This window comes from Perca fluviatilis, chromosome 21, assembly GCF_010015445.1.
Source record: "Perca fluviatilis chromosome 21, GENO_Pfluv_1.0, whole genome shotgun sequence".
Classification (NCBI taxonomy): Eukaryota; Metazoa; Chordata; class Actinopteri; order Perciformes; family Percidae; genus Perca; species Perca fluviatilis.
Genome location: NC_053132.1, coordinates 3,761,680 through 3,774,092, shown reverse-complemented (window position 1 = coordinate 3,774,092; position 12,413 = coordinate 3,761,680). Strand labels below are relative to the sequence as shown.

The 12,413-nt window shown below is 39.2% G+C and overlaps 1 protein-coding gene across 1 annotated transcript in view; it reads left to right on the top strand.

Moving 5' to 3' along the window:
* Window positions 1-11,367, top strand: part of LOC120550569 (neoverrucotoxin subunit alpha-like) — a 55,743-nt gene extending 44,376 nt beyond the window's left edge. The window contains exons 2-4 of the mRNA XM_039787169.1: window positions 7,936-8,035; window positions 9,007-10,467; window positions 10,589-11,367. Of these exons, the coding sequence (XP_039643103.1) occupies window positions 7,936-8,035; window positions 9,007-10,467; window positions 10,589-11,154 (2,127 nt within the window). The 3' untranslated portion in view covers window positions 11,155-11,367. The remainder of the gene's footprint in view (window positions 1-7,935; window positions 8,036-9,006; window positions 10,468-10,588) is intronic.
* Window positions 11,368-12,413: the final 1,046 nt, after the last annotated feature.

The window sequence follows — 12,413 nt, the reverse complement described above, 5'->3', positions numbered from 1 at the left end:
TGTGCTTGTAAGCGTGTTTGTGCGTGTAGGATAAGGAGTCAGTTTAAATGTTGTGAGGAATGTCAGGCGAGTTGGGGAAAAGGAGGGGCTCTACCTTTTCACACAGACCAACGATGCGGGTGACGCTGCGCTTCGGTAGCCATCATGTTGAATGTAAACAAAAAGCTGCTCGCCGTCACTGCGCTATCGTCGTCGCGTAAAGCCCGCCTCAATGGTTGTGATTGGTGTAAAGCCCGCCTCAACGGTTGTGATTGGTGCCTCAATTTTGGGGACATTGGACATGGGTTTGAATGGGCTCTTCGCCAGACTGACTTGCAGAGCAAATCCCAAATTTGCCAGAAGTCCGTCAGGGTTTAGCCAGGCTAGCCATTTAGTGCTGTCAAACTTAACGTATTTAATCATTTCTGTTAGGTTAATTTGAAACATATAAACGCGTTAGAAATTAATTGCGGGTTGACCGCGATTTCACTTGGTTGTATATGAGAGGTTGTAGTGAGCTCACTTTTCCTGCTAGGATGAAGACTATGGTATTAAATTAAACGGGAAAACATTAGGCATGCATTGGTACCACTCTAATCGTGCTAACAAACAGAGAATTAAGGGGGCTAAATAATTCACCAAATGTAACCAAAAGTTTAACCAAAAAATCCTAGCTTGCACTTTCTGTCTGTCTTCCATCAGAGTGCAGTTTTTCCTTGTCTTTCATATTTGAGTTTACTATTGTGGAACTGGCAAAGACCTGGTGGTTGTTTGTGAAAGCTTCACAGACAAAATTGATAGGGCCTAGTCATTTTCATCATTTCACAGCCTTAATATGAATCAAAAGTGTAATGACATTTACAAAATATTAAATAGGTTATTCAATGCTACTTCTTTAACACAAAGCAACACATGTTATATACATTTATATTTGAATAGTTATAGTAGTAACACTCTCAGTGTAGTTTTGGTATAGGCCTACAATATATCTAATCCCCATGTTCAGGTACAGCAAGTAGCCTACTTTATCTCTGAAAGTGTTGTCAGTACTCTGTACTGTTTTATAACAACCTGTGTAATTTGGGGTTTCTGTAGCCAGTGACATTTCATTAAGTATTTTATTTTCAATGTAATGGCATTGTACATTTTTTGTTTTTATTTGAAGGCTCAGGCTTCATTAATAAACACAACCCCAATTATCATCATTGGTTTTGAGATGTTACTTGCTGTGAATACCTTCTACAGTATTGTGGCATAGTATCAGGACTTCCTGGCTAGTGTCTGTCGTGCACGGCTAGGGGCGTATAGCTGGATTATGGGCCTATTTGGGAGTAAGTCCAGGGCTGTTTTTTAGCCCCAGTCCGTCCCTGGGAACAGCTAAATGTTTTCCAAACAACAAAGCACAATCGATATCTCTCGCTCGTCTTTTCTTTCTTTCTTTCTCCGTGAAATGAAGGTGCCTTCAGGTGCAGTAGGAAACGTTGGGTTCTATAAATGATCTGACGAACAACTGTTACTGTGAAATATAAAGTCTACTTGTGCTTCTTATATGGTGTCTATGGTGCTACATTGGGGGGGTTAAAGAATACAACAGGACGTCACGGCGATTGCTTTTTTTTTTTTTTATCTGAACGCAGCTTCACGTAGTACAGATCTCATTTAAGATGATACTCTGATGTCCCATTTCCATGAAGGCAGCACGGAGCTGCGCCAAACTAAGCTGACATATATGGCAAGCACTTTTAATATTTAAAAGCTAAGTTTGACTATCCGGAATAAACATTGTAGATATCAACAATGTCTTTCTGACTAGTCGTAATTACATTTTGGATAGTTGGAATTGTCATTCAAGATATCTGTAACGTAATTGTGACTAGTCGAAACGACAGTTAGAGATAACTGTAATTCAGTTTTGACTAGGCAAAACTGAATTACAGATATCTGCAATGACATTGGAAACGACATTCAACTCGTCACACATCTTAAATGACAATTGTGGATATCTGTAATTCAGTTTTGACTAGACAGAATCAAAGTTAAAGATATCTCAAACGTCATTATGACTAGTGCAAATTATTGTGCATGACGTTGCTCTATTTTAGATATCAATCAGTGCTAATTATAAGTTAACAGTTAACAGGTGCTCCACCTAGTGGGATGTGGGCCTGATTTGCATACAGATATCTGCAACGTCATTTCGCCTAGTCAAAACTCAAATTCAAGATATCTGTAATTAGAGAGGTCCGGTGTCAGACCCGGAGAGACTTTGTTGGTGGCTAGGGAGAGAAAGTCTTGAAGGAGCGGCTGATCCATATGCATATGAAATATCTGTTTGCAATATCATTTTACTAAAGATTGTTATAGTTTAACAAAACTGTACTGAACAAATCCTGAGTATTCATTTCCTGGTCTGCCTTTCAACGAACACAATAATTAAAGGGGAAACTTTGAGAAGTGACCGGTGGAGTCAAAAAGACTCTGGCCTGTTGAGCCAGAGTAGAATCGGTCGCATCTTTTCCTACACTGTTAAATGTTAAAAAGGCTTGCCATAGACAGAAGCACAGAAGAGTTATATCTGTCTCGTCCAGTCGCAGTGCTGTAAACTGGCAGCTTTTAATGTTGCAGACCACTGATTTTTTTAGTAGTTTAAGTGTAGTTTAAGTGTATTGTTATTGTGAATCTTTGGTTAAAACTACCTTTCAAACAAACGCCCTCAAGGCCCCCTTTCCAAAATATTGCTTCCAACACCCCCCATCATCTTCTGAACGCCCCCTGAGACAGAAGAAGAAGAACACGCATCCCAACTATATACATAAATATATAGAAATAAGTCATTACAAATTGCACAGGGTGTGATATGCTTATAGTAGGCCCTTTTTTTGCTTTGACACAGCTCCTGCCAACACAGGGTTAAAATTTCAGGGTCGTCTTGGGTATCATTCGAATTATCTGGTCATTGGCTAAAAAGGTAGACAGGTCTTGTACCATTTAAATCTAACTGGTCCTAGCAAATGTCGATCTTCGGCACGTGGGCCTGACATGGTGTCAGAGCCATCCTCTGCTTCTATTGGGGATATCACAGGCAAGCCTGGACGGATTGGCTAATACCAGGTATCTATGGAAACCTTATGCTGCGTTCATGCCAACTCGGAATAACAGGCACCACCCCCGTGGTTACGTTGTTTTTCCGAATGCCAGCGTTCACATGGTCGGGATGCGTGTTCTTCTTCTTCTGTTATATTGGCGTTTGGCATAACAACTTATTGCATGATTGCCACGGTTGGCCATAGCTTAGAGCATCAGGTGTGTGAAAACATGGAGGCCACAATAACAAAAAGATTCTCTGCTGTTTTCTTGTACGAGCATCCAAACAGCACATCGCCAGGTGTTTGTTTGTGTTATCTGCAGGACAACCAACGGGAAAAGACACGGATAAGGTGTTTTTTTATACATAGGCCTATTTATGAATAATTTTAAACATATGTCTGTGTATGTTTCTTGGCAGAGGCATTTGTCCACAATAAACAGTTTATTATCATTGAAATATGTTCAGTGAACCAAAGTTGCCTCCATCAAACGTCCGTTGTCAACAACGTGTCACCAACTGGGGAACTCGGTTATCAAAATCCAGCCTGAGTTTCCCACCTCTGATTCCCACAGGACGTTACGTGAATGGTGAAGTTTTCACTCGGAAAAACGTTTTTCCGATGTCCTTGAACGCACGGTTAGACCCTAGAGAATACAGAGAGAGACGCGAGCTGCGATCGAAGTGCGGGAATTCAAAACTGGTTCGCGTTTTTCCGTTGTGATTCGGCCAGAAATTTCAACATTGTGAGGCGAACAGATCGTTGTCATATAACGGCTTGGATATTACATTTCCTTGGACTCTTGGGGATTTATGAAAAACAAGTTTTTGGCAAAATACCACTTTTTGGCTGAAAGGACAAGGAAAAAAGGTATGCATGCACTCTAGACTCTAGACACAAGCTGCGCAGTTTATGGCTGAATTGTTTTATTTTCTGTTACTTTGTAACAGTTGTGTAACTGCTATAAATCATCTTATGCTTCATATGTGGGCTTAATTGAATCATGAGAGGCTAACCTTTCAATTGGTGTGTCGCATGGCTGTATATTTTGAAGATTAAATGCTTTAAAGTTATAAAAACACTGAGTGGATGTTACAGCGACGCCACAGCCACAAAGTGTGTCGTCCACAGCACAGTGATCCTTGAGAAGTTTCTGATTTACCAGCATTGCCGTTGTCTCACTGTGACTTTAACAACATGTGTGTGTGTGTTAGGTTTAGACACCAAAACTACTGATTTAAGTTGATAAAAAGATGGTGGCTTGGGTTCAAATCATTGGTTCAAATCAGACTTTCCTTCACTTCCTGAAGGTTACCACGTGACACAGAACGCAACGTAGCTCTGTTTGTTCCCTAAAGTAAAAAAACCTCTCTGTTTCCTGTTCTTTTCCAACGGGACATCAACCCCCCCCCCCTTACCAGGACATTTGGCTCTCTTATACTTTCTCACCTTACTTCCTGGTTTGCTCCCATCAGAACTACTACGGCCACTAGGTTTAACTCTAACCTATAGGGGGAACGGGGGGACTTGAGAGGAGAGTGTGTGTGTGTGTGTGTGTGTGTGTGTGTGTGTGTGTGTGTGTGTGTGTGTGTGTGTGTGTGTGTGTGTACACATGGGCACAGAAGAGAGCTCTGTGTGCATTAATGTAAATCAGGCCTATTTTACAGGGAAGGATTAGGGCCCAGTAGAACAGCACCTGTGTGTGTGTGTGTGTGTATATATATATATATATATATGTATATATATATATATATATATATGTATATATATATATATATATATATGTATATATATATATATATATATATATATATATATATATATGTATATATATATATATATATATATATATATATATATATATATATATATGTATACACAGACATACATACATACACACAGTACAGGCCAAAAGTTTGGACACACCTTCTCATTCAATGTGTTTCCTTTTTATTTTCATGACTATTTACATTGTAGATTCTCACTGAAGGCATCAAAACTATGAATGAACACATATGGAATTATGTACTTAACAAAAAAGTGTGAAATAACTGAAAACATGTCTTATATTTTAGATTCTTCAAAGTAGCCACCCTTTGCTTTTTTTGATAACTCTGCAAACCCTTGGTGTTCTCTCAATGAGCTTCATGAGGTAGTCACCTGAAATTGTTTTACCTTCACAGGTGTGCTTTGTCAGGGTTCATTAGTGGAATTATTTCCCTTATTAATAAAAAAGCAAAGGGTGGCTACTTTAAAAAATCTAAAATATAAGACATGTTGATGCGTTCAGTGAGAATCTGTGTGTGTGTGTATATATATGTTTATATGTATGTGTATATATATATACATACATACATACATACATACATACATACATGGACAGAGATAGAGGGTGACATGAAGATATATATATATATATATATATATTAGGGCCGGGACTCGATTAAAAAAATTTATCTAATTAATTACAGGCTTTGTAATTAATTAATCGAAATTAATCGCATTTTAATTGCAAAAATATTTGACCTGAGAACAGTGAGAAGTAATTTTTTTCACATGGATTTTTAGTATACCATTGAATGACTGAATACATAAGCTTAAGCAACAAAATATTGTTTATTTTTGTTCAACCATGTCCAGCAGACCAGTGCAATTTTTGCCATTAAGTGTAGCAATAGCATATTTAGAAATATAGTACATTTCAAAAATTCAGGTAGCCTATAGGTAGGTAGACCTTCTTTAGTAAAACACAATACTTTCAAGTCCATTCAGACTAGTTACCCTGGTCCTTAAACCAGTCATCTGGTGGAGTGTAGGTTGGGTGTGGATCCTTGTACTCGGAGTCGGGCTAACGTCCACGCTAGCTGCTAAATGGCTCGATGTGCTGCGGTGATGTGCGAATTCCTTGTTGCATAGCTTGCACACAACCATGCTCTCTTATCGACGCTTCGATCTGTTCGTTTTTTATAACAAAATGTCCCATCCGCGGGGCCAACCAAAACGGTCTCGTCAGCTTCTTTGTTCATGTTCACTGTGGTTTGTTGTTGTCTGAAGCATGGTCTGAAGTCATGAACGCTATAGTTGGTGCGCCAGTATAATCGGTCCGCCGAAACTCATCCAGTGAGAAATGTCCCGCGGTGCAAAAATAAGTGTGATTAAAATGCGTAAAAAAATTATTTTTTTGTGTAATTAATTAACGCATTAAAGTCTGTAATTAATTAATCTTAATTAACGCGTTAAAGTCCCGGCCCTAATATATATATATATATATTAGGGGTGGTACGGTTCATGAAAAAACACCCGAACCGCTCGGTTCGCTAGTCTCGGTTCGGAACGTGTGTGTACCGCACGGTTCGTCAGTCCACTGTTAATGTGCACTAACCTCTTACTGCCGTAGTGCCCACTTTATACACCTATGTTAAAACACTTACTGGAAATGACGAGCGGGATGGGCGTGACAAACGCAACCCATGGCAGCTGATTGGACGATTGCGTCACATGGGTCTGGCTGGTCCCGAATTTCAAAAGAGACTGTCATGGCGGCTCGTTCAGAATACAATCTCATATTGTACTAAAATAGTTAACCGAAACGTGTTTCTGAAAACATTTTAAGCGAGAAATAGGCCATGCAGTTGCTGAATCTGTCTTCATTTCAGATCGACAAAGGTCAGTTTAAAAGATTTTCGTCAGATTTGGAGAGACACCGAGCCGACCGCTCCTCAAGTGGAGTGGGGTGCCGCTGCTGGTCACGTCACCTGCAGAAATGTCAAGTGGGAGAGAGGCTGCCCAGAGCGCCAGCGTCGTTTATAGTCTAGTGTGTGGGAATATTTTGGATTTCATGTTACCTATGATGAAATAAAACAATATAGAACTGCCACTGTGTGCACGTTTTGTGCAACATGCATTCAATATGCTAATTTTAGCTATATGCTGAAGTATATTCTGGAGTGATAAAGAAAAAATAAGAACCGTACTGAACCGAAAACCGTGACCCTAAAACCGTGATACGAACCGAACCGTGGGTTTTGTGAACCGTACCACCCCTAATATATATATATATATAGACTTTTACTGATCTGTGTAAAACTGTCCGTGTCAGACTAGAGTCTACAGGGAATTACTGTATTTCTGAGCATTATATTCAGATTCAGATAACTTTATTAGTCCCCAAGGGGCAATTCAGTTTACAGCCAGCCCATCCATTAAGGGTTAAACAAACTTAGAATGCATTAAAAAGTGCATTAGCACACAATCTGTATAAGTTAATAACTCAAACAATAAACAAACAATCAATAGACAACAAATAGTATAAATAGTACAAGTACTACAGCAGTCATACATCCTCCTGTATACAGAAGCTTGTTGTTCTCTCCTGTAACATCCACACATTTACACATTTACACATGACCCAACTCAATCGTTACAACCTCCTACATACTCACACACCTGCTAGTGGCGGAACAGAGCAACGGAGTGCTAGAACCAGTTTGTTATAGTTATGTGATTTCATGTAACAGTGCTGTATGTTGTTCATTTAACAATCTAATAGCAGAGGGAATGAATGAGTTGGCATAGCGGTTGGTTTTCCGTTTTGGCACATAGTACCTCCGACCTGACTGCATGATAACAAATCCATTACTCAGTACATGATCAGGTTGGCACAGTATTCTGTCAGCTTTCTGGGCAACTCGGGTTTTCCAGAGAGAACAGAGATCTTTTAACTGAGTACCAGTGATTTTTGAGCATACCTTGACGATGTCGTTCAAGCTCTTTTTGTCTTTTACAGTTAGTCCATTAAACCAACATATGAAAGACCGTCAGTCTGTCTGTCTCTTTAAGTACTGAAGGCTGTGTTCACTATTCTCAACAGGTTGGAGAAATGGACTCAGATAATAAGACCGTAGCTGCCCTTGGTCGACCTTTCACCCTGGGAATGCTCTATGATGCTCGGAGAGATAAACTGATCCCAGGTAAGTGTTGACTACATTCAAAATATTTCTAAATCTATCTGTCACAGTTCTACTTAAAGGAACTGTGAAGTAGTTTTATAAAGCAGTAAAACTATTTCAACCATAGACGTAGAAGACAACCCACTCCCAAAAAGAGATACAAATAACCATTCATTCCTAATCCTAACCCCTAACCGCATGAAAATAATTAGCAAATGCTTTGTAATTCTACTAAGTAGATGTGACCATTTATTAGTTTACTTTATTATGGATGCATGATAACTTGTTGGTATATTATTCTGCACAGAATATGAATAATTGAATTGCAAATACTAACACTGCACTTTAACTTTTATTCTTGTATTTTATGCAAAGCACTTTGAGTTGCCTTGTTGTTGAAATGTTCAAATAAAGCTGCCTTGCCTATGAAACCTGACTCGGATTGAGGATTGGTTCCAAATTAGTAAAAACTGTTTTTATGGTCAATTACTTTGGTACTGCAGAAATCAGGGAGTGAGATTATTAGAGCAGAAAACATAGTTTTGGTGTCAATCTTGATTGTGTGTGCAGTCTTCCAACTCTTTGTATTAGAGCGGGACTGAGCTTTTTCACTTGACAAAAAAAACACACACACACACACACACACACACACACAATAATACTTAACTATTGTAAAACGTTTTAATATTTTCCTCTTTATCTCTGAAGTCTAAAAGGCCCATAGAGGAAGTTGTATTGTTGTTTTGTTATGCAATGCATTCATATTGTTTTCTAATGTTACCATAACCTCAATCCAGTAGTTCCTTTATTAAGTAGGTTCATGTCAAAGAATGAATCAAGCAATGAATATAGTAGCTGTTTAGAGAACGGCTGACAGAACAATAAGCTGCAACATGTAGAAATCTAAATAATTATTATTAGTTTTCTGTGACTTTACATTAAAATGATTTTCCTGCTTTATCAGATGACTGATATAGTTTCTAATTTTATAGGTTTGACATTGTGGGATGATATAACTCCACAAGGCAAGATAACTGAAAGCTCTCAGCGCTATAGTGCATTTGACATGACTGCATCTGACTCCACTGAATCCAAGTGCACTCTGCTGGATGTTGATGCTTCTCTGAAGGCCAGTTTCCTGAGTGGACTGATTGAAGTTGGAGGATCTGCCAAGTATCTGAATGATAAGAAGAAATTCCACAATCAGAGCAGAGTGATGTGTCAGTACAAAGCTACCACCAACTTCACGCAGTTAATGATTGAACAACTAACCATGCAAACCCAACAGATGGATGTCATTCAGAAGAGCTCAGCAACACATGTAGTCACAGGCATCCTTTATGGGGCAAATGCTTTCTTTGTGTTTGACAGTGAGAAGTTAGAGGCCAGCAGTGTTCAGGACATCCAGGGCAGCATGCACGCTGTGATAAAGAAGATTCCTACATTTATAGTTGAGGGGGAAGTTGAGATTAAGCTGACTGATGAAGAAAAAGCCCTGACACAGAAACTCTCCTGCAAATTCTACGGAGACTTCATTCTTGATAGCAACCCTGCAACATTTGAAGATGCAGTGAAGGCCTACGTACAACTCCCAAAGCTACTGGGAGAAAAAGGAGAGAATGCTGTTCCAGTGAAGGTCTGGCTGATGCCACTGAAGAATTTCAAATCTGAAGCTGCTGAGTGGACAAGAGAGATCAGCAATGGACTAGTTAGGAAGGCGCAGTATAGTCTAGATAAATTAAGGGAAATAGTAATGAGATGCAACGATTCTCTGGAAGACAAAGTGGTGGAGCAGTTTCCTATGATTCAAGAAGAGTTGAGCACTTTCCAAAAATTGTGTGGTTATTATGCATCCAACCTCGAGCAAACTTTGGCAATGAAACTTCCCTCCATCCGTGAAGGAAAAGAAGATGAGAGCTCACTGAACAAACTCTTTGAAGACAGAGACAAGTCACCATTCAGTCAGGAAAAACTAACCCAGTGTCTGGATCGTAAAGAGAGAGAAATCAACATCATCAGATCCTGTGTAGATACCATGGAGGGAATAAAGATCGTCCCAAATCAGTCAGAGCTGGACAGACAGGTTCTTGCTGCAGGTGTAGAAGATGCTCTGTGCTTTGTTTTCACTTCAGTGGGAAGGGGTGATACCGACCTTGATGTGATGGCCGATTACTTGGACTTCCCTAAATTAGGAAGTACCAATGCAGATCCATGGTACTACTCAGATGAAGTTGTCACCAAAATGAGAGAAAAAGCCGAAGCTTTCCATCAATTTGCCAACCCACTGAGGAACAACAGTCGATTCTGTTTCCTCATAGCAGCCATTGCAAACAAGAAACACACAGGAGCAACCATCTACCATTACAAGAACGGCAATCTGGTCAGTGAAGATTTTTCAAAGCCTGTCCTCCCTCCTGTGGAGAACATCACAGACAGAAGAGATCTGATCTGGTGTAAGTCTGTTTCCATGCTTTTTTGATTTAAAAAAACATGCTGTACTAATAACTCTCCTCCAGAAACCTGTTTGACCATCAGAATAACTGATAACTCATTTTGTTTTGGTCTCTCCATCAGATGCCTGTGATCTCAACCTGGACCCAAACACTGTGAACAACAACCTCACTCTGTCTGAGGGAAACAAGAAGGCAACACATGGAGCAGAGCAGTCATATCCTGATCTCCCAGAGAGGTTTGATAAACATACTCAGGTGTTGTGCAAAGAGAGCTTAGCTTGGCGACATTACTGGGAGGTGGAGTGGAATCATTGTTCTGACGAATCTATTCATGTTGCCGTTGCATACAGTGAAATTGATAGAAAATCAGACCGTCCAGGTCGTGAATTTGGAGGAAATACCATATCATGGGTTTTTGGCAAATATGGTAATTCTACAAGTGGGGAACACATATTTAAGGCATGGCATAATAGTAAGGGCATGTGGAGCAGTCCTTATCCCTCTGATGGGTGTAACAGAGTTGGGGTGTATCTGGACTGGCCTGCTGGCACTCTGTCCTTCTACAGAGTCTCCTCTAACACACTGAGGCACTTCTACACCTTTCACACCACATTCACTGAGCCTGTTTACCCAGGATTTTTGGTTCGTAACGCATCCAACTATATTCACCTGCATCCAGTTAAATAAGAGCAATGACTTGTTAGATTCTTGGTCTGTAAATAGCGATATGAGTTTAGATTTTAGATTATATCTTGAACATGCTTCACAAGTTTAAACAATGCATTCAAACCCAGAGGGACCAGGAACATTGATGATGTAATCAATAGGTGGCTGTATGTGGGATTTTCTGTCAATATCTTCATGTTGATTTGATGTGCAGCCTTCTTCTGAAACAGGTTAGTACTTCACAGATTTATAATAAGTTTAAACTTTCATTGCTTGATACATAACATAACAAGATATATTTTTAATACTACATTTCTGTTCTAATTATTGATACTTAATACTGATACTTTCTAACAGCAGTGGTTTAGAAGAAACGTTGTGCTAGTGTGCCATGCTAAAGTTGGAGCTAACGGACTAGCTAAAGTTGGAGCTAAGGGCGGAGAGTTGCTGGTTCGGAGGACGCTGATTTTGGACTGGAGAGGACGACAGCGTGTTTCCCTGCTGAAGAGGACTTTGCCGTAGCTGGTGACTGGTTTTTGTGTTTGAGCTGTGTTTCTTGGACTAACAGCTAACTGTAAATTGGATTTCTGTGTGTTTGCTTCACTGAAGATAACGTCCTGCTGGTTGCTGCACGTCCACATGAGCCCGCAACTTTTTTCTTTTTTTTTCCTCTCGGCGTGTGTGGGTGTGTGTGGGTGGGTAGGTGTGTGTTAACACAGTGGTTTATTAGGGTTTGAGTAAGTTTTACATTGAAACTGCTGTAAGGAGGAATCATTTTGTGTAGCTGGAGTGTTGTAAGTGGAAACTGATAGAGAAACAGGTAAAGGGGTAGTTGTGTGTAATATCATTTGAAAAAATATTGGGTAGCACTTTGTAATAACTATCCATAATTCATCATTTATTAAGCATTAGTTAACTATTAGTTAATGGTTTGTTCATTATTACTTATTAATTGTTCATACATAGTTCATCACGAGTAAAGTATTTGTTCACACAGTTAAAAATGGTTTGTTCATAGTAAACAAGCCTACTAGTTAATGTTTTTTTCATCATTATTAATTAATTGTTCTTACATAATTCATCATCAGTAAAGCATTTGTTCAAATAGTTATAAATGGTTTGTTCATAGTAAATAAGCCTATCTTGAAAAATGTTTGTAAGTACATGATTTATACTTAACAAATAATGAAACAACCATTTGTAAAAAAATAATTTTCCCATTATAAACCAGTTGCTAACTATTGCTAAATGCTTTGTTCATCATCTGTAAAGCATTGCTC